This window comes from Anopheles bellator, chromosome 2 (assembly GCF_943735745.2).
Source record: "Anopheles bellator chromosome 2, idAnoBellAS_SP24_06.2, whole genome shotgun sequence".
Taxonomy (NCBI): Eukaryota; Metazoa; Arthropoda; class Insecta; order Diptera; family Culicidae; genus Anopheles; species Anopheles bellator.
The window spans coordinates 3,799,632-3,816,820 of NC_071286.1; the positions used below are offsets into that span (position 1 = coordinate 3,799,632).

General features: G+C 50.0%; 1 protein-coding gene across 1 annotated transcript; it reads left to right on the forward strand.

Annotated features, from left to right (window-relative positions):
* The first annotated feature begins 14,605 nt into the window (after positions 1-14,605).
* LOC131211993 (uncharacterized) lies at positions 14,606-16,661 on the forward strand. The gene is made up of 3 exons (XM_058205701.1): positions 14,606-14,691; positions 15,472-15,899; positions 15,960-16,661. Exons 2-3 carry the CDS (start codon positions 15,492-15,494, stop codon positions 16,659-16,661), a joined length of 1,110 nt encoding a protein of 369 aa, XP_058061684.1. The 5' UTR covers positions 14,606-14,691; positions 15,472-15,491.
* The last annotated feature ends 528 nt before the right edge of the window (positions 16,662-17,189 follow it).

The following is a 17,189-nucleotide window of genomic DNA, read 5'->3' on the forward strand; positions in this document are numbered from 1 at the left end:
TCCTCGCCGAATTCCCTACTCACGGCTGCTGCTGCTGCTAATACTCTGTACGTTTTGTTTACGTATTCGCCTTTGTTTGCGTTTTGTTCGATAAACTTGCATTCCCTCAGCACCCACACTCACGTCATTTAATGTTATTGAGAGGTGGCCGCGAATGCGCCTAAATTATTATTGCCTTTTGCGCGTTTTCACTTTTCACTGCCCGTGAGAGAGCATGACGTTACGAACTTTTGCTTCTTTTTCCCCTTCAACAAACACGGCGATGGTGGCCACGGCGGCCCACATTTCTCACTCGGCCCGATGCTCTGGGTCGTTGACTTGGCAGCGGCGCGTGCCGATCGTTCCCCGACGATGCAGAGGATGAGGTTGATGCTGCTGCTGCCGCCGGAGGAACGACGCCCGCCCGTCTAATAATGTTGTTGTCTGCCGTTGTTGATGATCGACGAAGAAACGTCTCCGTTGTTGCTGTTGCTGCTGCCACCAGTGCGCCGTTTTCCGCTTCCTTTGCTGCTCTATTAATAAGAGTGCTTTCAGTGCCCTACTTTCAGTGCGCGGCCTCAGATTCAGCTGCTCCCGTTGTTGCTGCTGGTGCTTCTGATGGTGCTTCTTCGATGCCGATATTATGCTGCAGTGGAGCGAATGCATCGTTCCCGTGGTTGTCGTATTTTCACTAGCGGGAGAGAGAGAGAGAAAGACAAACAATGAAACCCTTTTTAAATCGTAGAACCCGTTCGAAGAAATTCAAAATCGAACACTCGATAAGGGGCCTATTAATAGGGCCGCCCCTTCGCCTACTCCCGATAAACGTGTACATTGTAAGTATGTGTGGGATTAATGGTGGCGTCACCGGAGAGAACGAGATGTCACAAATCAACACACTTTTATTGCCCACGGTCACGCAACGCGCGCGGGATGGTGGTGCCGCTGGCCGCGGTCAACGACCTTGAAATGTGCAAACAATCATAATTCCTCGTAAACAGCCGGTCCGTCGGTCGTTCGGTGGCCATTCGTTCGCTCTCTCTCTCCATCATACGCGTGCCATATCACTGGCACGCGGCGTATCATCGAACACCGCATCGCGCTTGGCGGCGGCGGTAGTGATATTGATTATTCGCCGAGGGTTTTATTTTCAAACTGACCCAGAATACATAAGCAGATTCGCCACCTCACCTCACACACGATACACGAGCGAACCAGGGCGAGTTCGTTGTTCTCGCTGTGAAGTGTCATCGTTTGTCTTTTTTCTGCTAAATACCCTCGAGAAGATTAGTACCGGAAGCGTGTAGTCTAGGGCAATAAAGTTGAAGGGCCGTCATCATAAAACACATTACACAGCCACGCACCCGCACCCGCACCTCTCGGGGTGGAGGGCCTTCGACGAGGTGACTCTCTGATAGCTGAAAACGGAAAGTTTTGTTCTTTTTCTTTGGCAGCGTGTGCACATGTGACGCGTAACAGCACACGTGTGCGCGCAGCGCGGTCTCCATCACGTGGGGTCTATTGCGTCGACCACTAATACGCGCCCAAATCTAACACTCGTCTAAAAGTTCTCGAGCTCTTAATGGCGTTAGCCAAGTAATTTGTAATTAATAATCATACCACACCTTTCGATTTGTGGTTGTGCTACCGAGAAATAATGTGTCAGCTATTAAACAAAACAACCCGAACACGTCGGTTTATAAATTATACGACATTTCGCTTATGAATACTATTGTGGTCAAAATATATTGGGAATTTATTAATAAATCAAATAATCTTTCTTTATTCTTCTAAATTTATGCTATGATCCTCAAAGTTAAATCCCTCTTTGGAATAGCCTTCGACACTTGCTTCGTTTCGACTTCTATATCAACTAGTGACTGTGAAAAGCGTCCAGCGGAGCGGCATCTTGAGTTTACCGAATGGGCAGAAGTCACATAGTGCAAAGTACAGGCGAATATGGTGATTACGGAATCGAAAGTTGATCAAGAAATGATCACCGAAATGTGACGGATAAACTTTACGAGGAAGTTGAACCAAGAATTGGCTATTGAAGCACAGCATCGTTTGGAAGGAATTCATGGACACAAGGATAATTGAAGACAAGTGATCCCCATTATTTTTTGGCCACAATACGAGGTGTGTTCACAAAGTTTGAAGGCTCGAGTTCGTAGCTACGTTCCGAACAGAGGGCGCTGTTACGAACTCTTATGGTATGTGAAGTTTCAATTCAATCGTGTTGGTAAATCGTCGAATGACAGAATAATGAAGTGTATTTCAAATCATGAAAATTATTTTTTTCAAGGCTCTGAACTTATTGAACACTGCAGTAGTAGCTGTAGAAAATCGCAATCTTTCGAATGAACGGATTAAAGAAGTTACAATTTTCGCATTGATAAAATGTGTGTTCTGACAGCTTGATATTCCCGGCTTTTTGAAAAGCAGGCCACGTAAAAGAAAGATAGAAAAATAATCTCTTTTCGGCACAAATCATAGTTGACACTGACAACGTAAACTTTGTGCCATGCCGCCGCGTCCCTGAAAGTCCCATTAAACACCAAAGATCTAAGTTCCTTCAGCCTGCAGAGAAAATTGTCGAAAACCCGCGGTCTCTAAATTCAACGCCTGCTTCAATCACCTAGCGTATCCCGGAGCGCAGCAGCAGCGCTCGAAAATGTGAAAACTTCCGACATAACCGATCAATGTACTGTGTGTCCGCGCGCGGAGAAAGTGTTTCCGGGGTACTATCTCTCTTTTTCACACTAGCTGGTGATGGTGGCCACTACACGTGAGTGGATCCGCGTCTAATTGCATCAAACCTGGCACCACCACGGCAACAATTGAGCATTCCCGTCAGGTGCCACAGCCGAGAGCCAGCCATCAAAGTCGCGCTTTCGCTATCGGTTGATCCTGGGACCCCCCGGAATTCGGAATCATCGTCGTCGCCGTCGTCGTCATCGGCACACACGTGCAATATCGATTTCTGGCGTGTCAAAAGCGCAGACGGAGACCCCGAAACGATCATCATCTCGCAGCGCGCCACGTGAGACCGCTGCTACGCGGCACGTGGTATGTCCTATTAATGTCGGGGAGTCTCTGCCACATGCTGGCTGATGGGTAATCGGTCGGATATGAGTGAGTAGAGCAATATTTTGATTTCAGCATGAGTCACAAACTACAAACTGGAACTAGGAAGCAGAACTGGACGGCCAAACGCAGTTCGGCGGCCACAAAATTCATTCGAAATTCCGTTCGATTCCGAATGGAAGTCGGGAACGGCACACGCATACCAGCCGGCGCACCACCTCGTCTCTTGTTGACGCTGAAATGTAGGTCACTCATAAAAACTTCCGCCACCGTGGCACGACCTGCCGACCGACCGCGCCCTGGCCTGACTCGGCGCCACGCCACAAACCGTTCGCGTGTTGCAGTTGCATTTTCCGGCGCGCCGTTTAAAAATAGCACAAGAACTCCAGCGTGATCGGCGGGAGTGTGGTGTGTTTGGCCACCCGGCACACGGGAACTTTTAGCGGGAAAATAAAGCAATAAAGCCGGCACTAGAATGAAAGAGGACCCGCAAAGCGAATAAGTTTGGAGCAGAGGACCATGGAACCATTTTGCTTTGAAGCAACGATTTAATTACAGAATCCGAATCCGTGGACATAATCGGAAAATTGGACTCGAAAGAAACGATAATGGTTTGTAATTGTTTTCAATTCGGATCGAACTCAAAAAGGAAAGTAAACGAAAGTTATGCAATAGCTTGGTCTAGCCATTCTAGCACTTCCCGCGACCGCGCAATGATTTTTCCGGCAAGTGCCTCGCCCAGTACGCCTCCCCCGTCTAGCTCCCCTGGGAACTCACTGGCACTGCACTTAGCGGAATGGGATTTTCCGGCAAGCGACGGGAAATGGCGTTAAAAAGTAGGTCACCGTTCGCTCGCTCGCCGGTGGAAGGAACATAAATTGCACTTCGCGTTCGCCAGTGTTTGCCGCAAGGAATGCTGCCTGTCTGCCGCTGGGGCTGAGGGTTTCATCTTCCCGCTTCTCTCAACTGCCCGTCGCGGATGGGTTTGTTTGTATATTAAATCGCTGTCTGCTGCCCTCGTCGGCCTCGCGGAACAACAGAACGGCGCGCCCGTTAATTGATCGAACCGAACAGGAAAATAAATAGGAAAGAGAGTGCGCCCACAAATGAATGAATTGCGACCATTCGACGACGCGTGTCACGTAGCGGCGGAAATGGTACCAACCGCCCTCCGGAAAAGCGCCTCCAAAGGATGGGCCACGCGGCACCCGAAGCCACAGAGAGCCGGAGCGTGAACAAAAACAGCGCATTTTATCGATCGGCACACACCAGCGGGCCCGGCACCAAAAAAACCAACCTCGAGGACTTTTATCCCGAGCGAGGGTAGCTGTTAATGGACACTCTGCCGAGTGTGGTCCGAGAAAGTAGTTGATGCCCCGAAAAATCAGTCTCACGCGACCCCAGGAAGCTCCCCCGCGAGGGGCGCGTTTTCCACACCGATGGATGGCGATGGAGGCTTTTGAACGGAAAATCTGTCCCCAACCAAGCAGCAGAGGGAGAAGCACAGGCCGGGCGGAGCCACACCAAGCGACGCGGAAAACCATCAAGTTTAATTTAATTTGATGTGATAACATTTTCACACTTTTCACAAGAGAGAGCTCGAAAGAGAGAAAGAGAGCACGTCTGGCACACGATGGACCATGGAGGAGGTCGGAGGTTGGCCGGTCGGTGAATTAACAGGAAAACTCCATCAGGCCGAGGCAGATTCCTGCCACTCTTGGAAAGCAATTACAAATCCTATTATGCTAAATTATTCGCCAAACTCCAATTGGATCTGCGCCGCCACATCGGTGAATAAATGGCGAGTTCCAAAATAGTACGGCAAATGACCATCACCCAGCCATCAGCCAGGCTTTAATTATAATTTCCAAAACCCGCCGTTTAGATCCCGATTTTATGCAATATGTTTACAATTCTTCTATCCGAACGGCCCTTTATTGACAGAGCTCATAATGGAGACCGGGCCCAGTGAAGCTTTAATCTCTTTAATTCGCACACATGCAATGGCCATCATCATATCAGAGCACCGTGTTATCAATCAATTTATTTCATCATCATTATTTCCCTCGTCTCCCTCTCTCTCTCTCTCTGTTGGGGTCACATTTTTCCATTTTACCAACATTAAATTCTCTCGCCATCTTTCGCACGCGCGTCATTTTCACTCTCGAAGGAAGTCTCTCGTAAACAACATTAGGACCGCCCGTCGGAAGGAATTCTCAGAGAAACGCCACGCGCCGGCTGGAAGCGGAACGAAAAAAGAGCAGAAAAAATCCAGGAAGATCGTCCTGGCGGCCATGTCAAGGGTAGTGCAGCCAGGGAGCGCGCGCGTCAGAGTCCACTTAAAGTGGCACTTTCCATCGAGCGCACACCAAATATGGGATCCAGCAGCTTCCGTTCGTTGTTTTGATCCGCAAATGGGGGTTTCCATGAAATGTAGAGTTTCTGTTCTCAATTAATTCCTTGGTATTCGGTAGTGGTTCTGCCACAAGGAACAGGATGGAAAGGAACGCGAACCCGAGGTATCGATTTATGTTGCCCGGATACGGGCCGAGCGGGCGAAACATAAACTGGGATGATTTTCCACAAAACTCGGAGAAAATTCTGCGCGTTTAAAGCAGTGGCATCAGCAGAAAGTTCCCGCACGCACTCTGGCGGTGGTCCGCGGTAGCGCCACAGCATCACTCTCTCTCTTTCTCTCTCTCTCTCTCGGCCGCCGATGCTGGGGGACGTTGGAAAAACGGATCGATAATGCCCGTGGTGCCCTTCTCCTCTCGCGTTGCTGGCGAGGATTTTTCATTGGCCATCGCTCGGTGCAGAGCCATGAAGGGCCATGACGACGACGACGATCCAGTTTCCGGGCATCGTGAGATAGACTTCGTGTGCGCGCGTGTGTCTGTGTGTTGGAGTTTCACCGCATCGCATGGCCCTTATGTAGCGGTATTTCTCGTTCGCTTATTATGCTGTGTGCTCTCATCATCATCATCTCTCTCTCTCTCGCTGTTGGGTTTGGTGGACTTGGAAAAACTTGGAATTTCAGGAGAAGAAAATTTCCCCCGTGGCGGTCGGTGTGGTTAACGAGAATGAAAACCGAACCGAACATATCTGTGATGCAATCACAGACCGTAAAAACCGCACCCGCCGTGGCCCGGTTGCGTGCCAAACTCTTTTCCTTTTCAAAGCCACCACGCAAGGAGATGATTTTCCTATGTCGCTCGATGTAGGCCTCCTTGATTCCGCCTTCATTTTCGGAGTTCCTCCGGGCCACAGAATGGCCACAGGACATTCACATAAACCCACCCAACGGCCTAAGGAACCCTGGTCAAACCTTCAGAGGATAGGATGATTAATTTATTGGCCAAAGCAAAGAGAAAACGCACGCGAGAGATAATACACCGAGCATCCGATCCGAACTTCCGGACTCGACGGCGGAGGCAGCTGCCGTGGCCGGATGGAGCCCACCGTTAACACACACCAGCCTGCCAGCCAGCCAGCCAGCCAGAGCAAGTACAGCAAGAAGGGCCTCAAAAATCGATGCTTCATGCATAAATAATAGGCACGGGCAGAAGAAAATGAGCGAACGGTGCTCTCGGCGGAGCGAAAGCGAGGCTATGGAAATTAGAAGCAATCTGGGAAGGCTCGTGCCGCCACCGAATCGTGTCGGATGAATCCTTAAAGCTGGCCTGAGATCCTTGGCGTGCGAGCGCCATGATGTTGAGTTAACATTACATAACCTGGCGAGCCGTTTCCCCGGGTGGAGCAGTAGTTAAAGCATAAAATAGTGCCACCACCGGGTATCCGTCCTCTCTCGCCGTTGGGCGGCAGCAGGATGCTCGATTCTCTCAGTTCGCTGGCCGTAGCCATGCTCCACCACCACCAACCACGTGCACGCACATTCAATGCCACGGCTTTAATCCTTGTAAATAATGTACTCTGGCTCCGGCTCTGGCTCTGGCCGTGTCTGGATGGCGAAGGCGAATTTAATCAGCCCCATTTGGGCGACACACTTTAAAAGCTTTTCCGCAGCTTCCGCACCGGTGTCCCAAACTCCCACGGATGGAGGACGGTTCGCTGGCCCTACACCGGGCGTGCCTGACATGATCGTGTTATAATGATGACGACGTTGAAGAGAGATTGCTCTACATATTGATTTCGTACACACTCCTCCTCCAGGTTGCTCCTGGTGCTCAGAAATACATATATATTTAGCCCGAGATGCCCCCCAAGAACCCAAGTAACGAGGATGGAGCAACCATCCGACCGCCCGTCAACATAGCGACGACCTTCAGGTTTCATCTTCAGCTGTCGGTCGGCCAAATTCGCGGAAAGACAATTTACGCTGCTCGATTCAACTTCCGCCCGCTTTCACCGTACCATTCCAGAATCTGAACGAGACTTGTTTGAAGAAATGAAAGAAGGAATGCTCAAACAATTTCATATAACAATTTTTGGTTAAGATGCACCATTTTGTTATCGATGACCAAAGAAAGACGATTAGTTGTGCCAGGCCGTGTTGTGGAAATCCCTCCCGAGCGTACGTATAAACACTCGCGTCTACCGAGGCGAACAACGGATTGGAGAGCGCTTTGGCAGCACCCTGGAAAAGCCGCTTTTCCGACCATCCAAAACCCGAGAGCCAACGACGACGACGAGGACGACGATGCCCGGGCACACACAGGGGCGTCGTCATTATTTGGGGCGTTTGCCTTTATCGATTCTCCTGTTTTTCCAGCCCGATAGATGCCCGGAGATGCCGAAGACGATAGGGCGCGATAAACGTCGTTGGATTGCCGCGCCGCATGGGGCCTAAAAATAACAGTCCGCCACTGCGAAGGTTGTTACTATTTTTAACGAAAGCCACACTTCGTTGCTGTTAAAGCAAACTTTAAATAACAATTTTCATTAATTTTAAGCCCAAAAACTGGGCGGCGGCAAACTTCAGTAGAAGTGACGCGTCAGACGCGCGAACGAAGCCCACCACGACCCGAACGAGTGCGTATGTCTGGGAAGAGAATTTTTCCACGATTCTTACCACGCACCAACCAAAAACCCACGCTGGCACGGTGGAAAATCGATAAATATTGATCAATTTCCCACGCCGACCAACCGAGCCCAACAACCGGGCGGGCGGGCGCTCGCGCGCGCGTGTATAGGAGCACGTGTGTGCATGTCACGCGCAAGCACAAACACACGGACACGAAAGCTTCCGCCAACCCGATTTTCTCGGGCAAAGGCCGAGAGGAGGGCGCGTGTGTGGAAGGCGAGGGACATACTGCAGGAAAACCACACCACACCCGCTACTGTTCGGAGATGGCGAGCTGCAGAAGCGGAACTCGAACTCGGGCGATTTTCCACGGTATCCTGCTCTCTTTCTCGCTCGCTCGCTCGCTGTCGCACTCGCTCTCTTGTTGGTTGCGAAAGAAGGCACAGGAAATACGGGCCGTGTTTACACGATCCAGTGGGGTCAACTGAAAGCTGCTTTGTATCTTGTGAATATTTTTAAAATAGGCAATATTAGATATCACTGCTTCTCAAAATACATCCAAAAGAAATGTGCTTCTATGTACTACGGTCCGCTCCCGGTCAGCTCCCAGTCCGCCACGGTACAGCTCCACGAACTGCTGAACGGCAATGTTTTTGTTTTCAAAACAGACCCACGGTCTGCTGGACTAAGTGGATCGATCTGTCAACAAAACCTGGCCGAACGCAGCAGAACTTTAGCAGAGAAGCACTGACTTAAGCATTTTTATGCTTCAACGAAAACATAACCCCCAAAAGCGAGCGAGAGCGCAATAACAAAACGCAAACGCAGCACAAAAAACCCCGGCGGCTAATTAGAGCATCGGGCCGCCATCGCAGCAAACGAAACATAAAAAACTGTAAACGCTTGCTTCGACGGGGTAAATATTGCACGACTTTGAAAGTTGAAAGAACTCTCGACAGTGGGGCCGGGGCCACTGTCGAACGGGTCTCGCAAACTTCAGGACCCACTCCTGAGGAGTGGAGTAGAGTGGTGGCGGCCGGTGGCGGAAAAACTAGTTCCCCATCGTCCACAGATACACACATACGTGTCTGGCACGACCCGCTAGTTGTGTAACTGTGAGAAATGCAACGACAACAGAAAAAAAGCAAATCCCAAACGGGCTAGACAGGGGAGACGCGCGCGCGGCGTCTTGCGGATCATCCTGTCCCACTCTGGCCCGCGGGGATCTCAAATCCACAGTGCGGCAAACATGTTCCGAGAGATCTGGGTATTACTATTTGGCACTTGGCATAGACATTGCCGGAAAATGGGGCAAACTATTGCGGGACCGTTGTTTTGAAGGATTGACCGACACACTTTTTGCAATAAGGAAAATCGACGGGTTGGAACCCTATTGCAGTCCGTGTCTTCTGCTCGAACTTACTCCGCTTCCTTACTAGGACAGTTCAACACGATCAATTGCATGTTTCATAAATTTAATCAAGTTATAGAGGCAATCTCGCTATCGAACGTAGTGTGAATTAGGTTGAGTTTGTATATGAATGTGATTTTACTCAATTAAGTTCAGCGACTCGTTGAGTTATGATCGGAACATTGCTGCCGCACTGTGTAACATCAATCCAAACATGCAAGACACAACGATAGCCGCCGCGACGAATGCGCGTCTTCCGCATTTCTCTCACCATCTAAGTAACCTTTGCCGTGGATGTTGCCGTGCAAAGAGTATTGGTAGCGGCAGTGTAGCTACACGGGCTTGTCTAGCTACTAGCGCTTGGCCAACGCGAGAACTCCACACAACTGGCGCAAAAGATGCGATCAAATATGCAGAGCCGGGGGGCGGCGGAAGGGACCGCGGACTAACGGAACGGACCAGCACAGACGGTGAGGAGCAGTTGTGCAGTGGAGCACGCGACGCCTCGGGTTGTAGGGGCGGGGGGCTATACTTGAAGTTCACATCAACCCTACAGCCCACTAGTGGTGAGAGAGACGAAGCGCAATGATGGGGATGAGACCGAGATAGGAGACGCCGCACTATAAATAGTGCCGCAATGTGGAACGAGACACGCGTTGGCGCGCTGAGACGGACGAGCGCGCGAAAGTGAGATGGCGCGCATGAACGTTTGTCTGTGACCGGGATATTCGTGTTACTATCCCCGCGGCCACCACTTACTCCGCCGACGTTCCATCCTGCTCGACACCCTCTTGCTGCCCACTAGTCGCGCCGCCGTCATCGCAATCGATCGTTCGTTCGTGTTTTATTTTCCAAGCCTACGCTCTCTCACTTCTCATTCAGTGAGACGCGGGAAGTTACATCGATTCAGTGCTCTCACTCGCGGGGCGTACGCGTGTGTTGGTGATCTCGTTCCGTATGCGTACGTCGAATGGCCTCCAACCACGGCCACTAGTAGTGTGTGGGTGGGGGGGAGGTACGTGCCACCCTTTCCCACCCACTTTCAGCCACCTCCACTTCTCCAAGGAGCCAGCACATACCTGAACAACAGCGGGACCTTGCGTTACATTTCACTCTCGCAGTCATCGTGTTGCGCGCTATCACTGCTCACTGTGCTGCTCACACCGAAATGTCAAACGAGTTCAATCGCAGCAACCGAATGGGAAGGTCTGCGTGCGCCAAAAGGGTGCGATAAATTAGTAAAAGCAACCCCGTACACGATCGACAGACATGTTTCTATTGGTCAAAAATCAACATCTCGCCTTCGCCGTTAGCTGTACAACAAAATTACTTCGGTAGGACGCGCGTCATGTTTGGCCATTTTTTATCATCGTTTTCTTCGGGCGGGTTCGCCCGACACGTACGTACGGAATTGTTTTTGTTTTGATTGCGGACGCAAAAGTGTCCCACCTGCCGGCCCTGCCGGTTTCTGCTCCGCTCCGTGTGCCAGTCACTTGTTTCAACTTTCTCTCCGCGGTGAGGTCATACACATCTCTGCGTGTTGAAGTTCAAGATGAACAGAGATCGTTTGCCGGTCGCAAATATCCAACCGGGTGCGCCCTTGTTTCGCCCCCCGGGGGAGGGGGGCTTTTGTTCTATTTATACTGCATTATTTTGCAATTCAAACATGGCGATTGGCGGCACACATTTTTGACTGTGAAATTGTAATTCACAACTGTTGGACGGCCAACTCGGTGCTAAACCCGGCTTTAATCGTGGGTTGGAACCTTGCACTTCACGCTGAAACACGCAAGTAAATTCGAGTGTCACGCAACTGTCGTTCCCTTTCTGTAGAAGACGCCGCCCCAGGGACCCATATGCTTATTTTAGCCCCTAACCTAACAAAAACGCAGAATTGGGGGCACACGACAATTAACCGTATCGTCGTATCGACCGCGTAATCAACAACCACCGGCGCGTGTGAAACTATTTTTGCCGATCATTTCGAGTTATGGAAAACCGGGGTTAAGGCTTTAAAGTTGTCGTTGTTGCGGCATTCGACGAATCTGAGACAATTCCGAGAATTATATGCTCAACCTCCCTCCCCGGCCGGGGAGATACTGGGAAAAGTTGGCGATGGATCGTTGTCGATTGTTCTCAGAAGGCCACCGCCACCATTCGATATAAAATAGAAATTATGTTGATTTAGAGTTTAGCAGCAGTACCTTGGGCTATTCACACAAAAAACATTTGAATGGATGAAATTTCCATAAAAACGCAGCACTTACACATTGAGCATGGTCCCTCGCGGACGTTCACGGCGATGTCCACGGAGCTTTTCCGCCGTGGCACGGACTACTGCACACCACTGGTTCCGTAACACGGTGTCACCCGCCGGGGGAGCTCTCTCCACCGTCAGCACTGTAACTGGTGACGTCGATGGCCCGAAGCATGACGGGAGGTGCACGGTGCGCGCGACCTCAGCCGAGAGACCGCACTACGTGTGCTCTACGACGTCACGGCCATCGTTGGCATTGTTTATTGGCCACTACTTTTCCGGAAAATCATGCCACCACTGCTCCCTTTTTGTATTGTCTCCTGGTGCGCGTGTGTATTGGTGTGTTTACGGGGCACGCTAGATGTGCACTGTTTTCACCATCAACAGAACCGTGATTTCATTGGCCACTGAGGGGCCTACTGAGGACTGAGGCCTGAGGTGCTATCGCCACCACTAAATTGTGAGCACTCACTCACGAACTATCGGCCCCCAGGCTCACCACCGTGAAGAAGCGAAGTGTAGGCCTCTTGAGCACGTATTCACACACCTCGGCGCACCACGCGACCATGCGCGAACGCACACACTTCTCTCTTCCTGCTTTCGCGGTGGCGGCGGCGTTTGCCTTCTCAACTTGTCGCACTATCGCATCGCCCGCCCTGACACCCCCTTCGGTCACTACACAAGCGCGCACTCGTTCACTCCTCCTGCACTGCCCGGGACCACGCCGCCCTTCGGTGGTCTCGGATGTCTCGCGCACAACTTTATTCCTCTGCTGCTGCTGCGGCTGCTCCCGATTTTCGGTGGCTGTTGATGAGACAAGATTTCTTTTAATCCCATCCCGACATTATCCCGATAATTGAAGTGAAATAAAGGCCATGGCGCGAACCCACAGGCGTATCCTCTTCGTTCGGTGTAACGCGCTTCGCACGCACACACTGACGCACGTTCAGCGAGAGCGCGGCCACCAAGGCGGGCAGCGGTCACCGACACCTTGCGTCGCCGTTACACCTCTTCCCATCGCGCGCTTTGCTTCGCGCTTTTCACAGGGAGCTGGCGGGAGTTGGCTTCCCGCCGGACCGACCGGTCGCAACGTGTGTCTAAACCTTTTCCGATTCGTTCGATGTTGTACGACAAAAAGGCGATTCGAAGAAAATGGCTACTAGGATTGCAGCTTGCGAGCACACACAGACACACACATATCTTTAATGGCTTCGACACATCAGATCAACCCATCCGATTAAAGTGGACCACTGCTTAGCCGCTGCTGATAAACGCGAAAGGGTGATAGAATTGAAAATGGCCGCACGGAAACACACCGATCGGCTTTCCTAAGGTCCCTATCGCTGGAAAGGCGAATGTTGCTAGTTGTTTCTTGTCCCGGCGACGCGAGGACGACCATCGGACCAATTGGCTTTTATTTTCGTTCTCGATTCCATTCGCGCACACAAATAAAATAATAACAATAAATTACACCGCCATGTGCATAGAGCCCTATCTCCCTCACTCTCTCGCTTTGACATCGTGCACGCGACATACAAACACGCACGTACGCACTCTCCCTTCGCATTTCATTTTTTACCTTCCCAAGAAATGCGGAAACCCAAAGCTGATGGGTTTTTTTAACCAGCGAAACGTGCCCTCGGCATCATCGTCATCGGAGCCCTTGGCATGATGATGCCTCACGGTGCTGTTTGCCCGCTACTGCACGCACACATACACCGACACTGGGTAGCCGTTGTTCCACGGCAAAGCGCTGTTAGGAGGATTGAACATTTCACGCCGTATCACGAGTTTCGTTGCTACTCAACGGGGACTGCGGCGGTTCGACGGCCTCCGGGCGACGGGAAAACCGCAAACAGTGCTGGCGACGGCGGCACCAACCACCTCCCGTCCGTCCGTTCGGAATGGATACACACATGCGTGAGGCGTGGTTGGTCTGGCTCACAGCACCTCTCTCACGCGACGCTTCTCATTTCTCACACTCTCACCACAGCGAGCAACGTTGACGGCAGCGGCGGACGAGTGAATGCGTTTTTCTCTTCTTCCTTCACACACACTCGCGGCCACTTCCAGTTTTTCGAATCCAATTTTCACACTTTTCCGCCAGTCTTTGGCACACGAAACGTACACAAGCGTCCGGCGGCGGCGTTCCACCGGCGATGGCCGATTGATTCGGCGGCGGGCGGATTAATTTTCAGGCACAAAAACCCGTAAGCTGGCCGCACGAACCACCATTCGCCACTCAAACCAAACTCGTGAGAACGAGTCCGCCATTGACAGTCCGTATTGACAGTGTTTCTCAGCGTTCCCGGGCTCTGATCGCAAGTGCACACTATGGGAAAGGGGCTATGAACGGTCACAAAAATATTTTAAAAAGGGAGGCTTTTAGTTATACTTTCCCAAGATAGATGAGTTGTCTATGGCAGAGACTGTAGGGCCAAAATCTGAAAAAAGTTCGCGCTAAGAGACGTTTTCACAGTAGGGGATGATATTGATTCAATAAAGCTACGAAAGACCCCTTTGCTGTTTTTGCATATCGCGACAAATTCTCGCTTTGCCCGAAAGGGATGTTCAACGGCCGATTTGAATAAGCGCTTAATTCGCCTGTGGCGAAGAGGCGAAATGGAGTCGGAGAAGGAAAACTGTCGGCTGCAGAAGCTCCACAAGCAGTACGACAGCACGCTGGAAGCTCTGGATTTCAATTCAAGCAAGCTTGCGAGGACACAACAGCAAATATCGGAAAGAGAAAACGTGCAAAGCGTCGCAGGACAAGGTAAAATAAACTTAAACTTTCATCAAATAGGTTCACATGGCAACACTGGTTGTTGTGCTGTGAGTAACTTTACCGCGCCCCGTTGTCAACAACTGTCAACAACGTTACAAACTTTCAGCAATTTCACAATCTCTTTCTCAAATATATCTTTTACAACCGTTCGGTTGTAAATTTAGTTTTCTATTTATTCTGCAGAGCGTCCGGTAAGTATTTTTGTCGAAAATTGGAAATTATTTGAATGAAAATGTAAAAAATTGTTTCGCGTTCGCGGAACGTTCCGGTGCGTTTTTTGTGTGCAATTTTGATTTTTTTAGCAAGTGTAATTATGATGTAAACAATCATTAGGAAATAGTACAATAAATTTAAAAGACTCCGCTCTTTTAAACCCACCTTTCACAAGGGGGCGTCCTTCAGCATCGGCTAACGATGCGTTGACAAATATTTCCACAAAGCGCCAGGCGTACTTAGCTAAATCACGTTGCCATAAGGCGGCAACCACTTCATTATTAGCAGGATCACGGATAACTCTGGGCGTGATGGTACATGGCGCTGGGAACTTCGTTTGAGCAAACCTAGGAACGCCCGGAATATGAGCGCCCATCTCGCGCAGTATACTCTGCAGCGTTGTCCCTGGTGTAACATACTTGCTTTCACTAACAATGTCCATCGTACGGCTTACTATTTTGGTTGCCGTGTCATGCTGCGCCTCCGTACAACCTATGCTGATCACCAGGTTATCGGCCTCTAGAGAGTCAACATCAACCTCCCCCTCGCTGTCACTGTGCGCTTCGTAGTAGTATGAAGCCGGGGTCCTCGCCCTTGCTTCAGATGCTGCAGCTGATCGCCGCGTCTTTGAAGATCGCGCATTTGGACTTCCTGCTCGTTTGGTCCCTTGTTGTTCGGATGACATTCTGCAATAAGATAAACTAAATGTATTTTGTTGCGAACGCAGCATAATTCCTGTCACAACCGTTTCGTTTTAGCCCCAATCTAATTTGTTACAATGGACATCACTCCTCCATCGGATCCATCATCGGAGGAACATCCGGAGGAGCGTAAGTCCTACCAAAGAATAGACTTCTCAGATTTCATAAGCGCGTTGAAAGAAAGTCATATGTTGTTGGAACACACAGGGGAGCAGTACAATTCTCCCGAATGTATGAAGGAATGGGATAAAATTGGTGAAAAATTGCCCATGCTGTCTAAGAATGAGTTCAAAAGCCAGAAGAAAGCTTTTTTGTTACGCAAAAAGAGATGTTCTCCCAGAAGCACTCTGAAAGAATTCCTCGAAAAGAGCGCTTTTAAACGTCCCACAAACCTACAGGAGCGATATTTAAAACGTCGACAGACAGAGGAAGATTACTGTCTTACAACAGCCCAACAACAACACAATGCCACAAAACGGACACAGGTAAATCAAATTGTGTAATAACTCATTACAATGTTATTAATTATTTCATTCTTTTATTAGATTGTCCAGCAATACGGTTTGAAGGAAGAAGCTCACAACCTCACATACAACGTCGACGCATTTTCCTGCGACGACGGCAGCAGCATGGCCAACGGTGCCATGCCAGCACATAAAAATAATGTTAAGATGGAAACCATTACTCCAATGTCGGCCAGTGGTGATGCCGGTAGCTACTCGCGGCCAGCACATGACAATATTTTTAAAGAAGAAGACATTTTTCGAATGCCGGTGATAGCTGATTTAGCAAGTAACTACTCACAGCGGCCACCCCAGCTGCAGCAGCAACAACAGCAAAAGATGATAGATGCCCTGCAGCAGCAAGTGCAACAACAGCAAAAGACGATAGATGCTTTGCAGCGGCAAGTGCAACAGCAAAAGACGATAGATGCTTTGCAGCAGCAAGTGCAACAAAAGCAAAAGAAAATAGGTGCCCTGTTGCAGCAACTGCAGCAGCAACAAAAGCAGCAGTGCAACAACAACCACAGCACCTGCAAGAGCAACAAATGCAACAACTGCACCTGCAGTAGCAACAAATGCAACAACTGCACCTGCAGTAGCACCAAATGCAACAACAACTGCACCTGCAGTAGCAACAAATGCAACAACTGCACCTGCAATAGCAACAAATACAACAACTGCACGTGCAGTAGCAACAAATGCAACAACTGCAGTCACAACAGTTATTTTAACAATCGCTTTTAACAGTCAAGTTTAATACTCATTAGTTATTAGTTTAATACTCATACTCGCTGGAGTATGCTCGAGGCACTGTGGATCGAATCGGACAAAGATTTCGATAGCGCATCGAAGAGCTCTGCTTTAATACGGAGAAGTTGACCAAGCGATTCTTTGTCCGGACCGTCCGAAAAAAACATGATCAAAGCTGACTGACTGCGACTCCAAATCTCAGTCTAAGCGACTGTATCCTGCTCACGTCGATCGGATACTCTTTTCGTCCCGTCTCTTACGCGTAAGAAAAGGATCCCCCGTTTGGACACCGGGGGGCTGTTCCGTAAAGCCGGTGTATCGAAACAGCAGCGAGATATTCGGGTATGTTCGTCTGCTCGTCCAAAGCGTCGCCTGCTTTGATTACCAAGCCTGTGTTTGCTGCTTTCAAACGAGTTTGGAGTGGGGAAAACCGTTCGGACGCTCGTATCACTTCATCGAATGAATGTTCGCAGTTTGTTCTCATAAGTGGGTTTTAACATTTCTTTCATTCTTGTCGCCAAA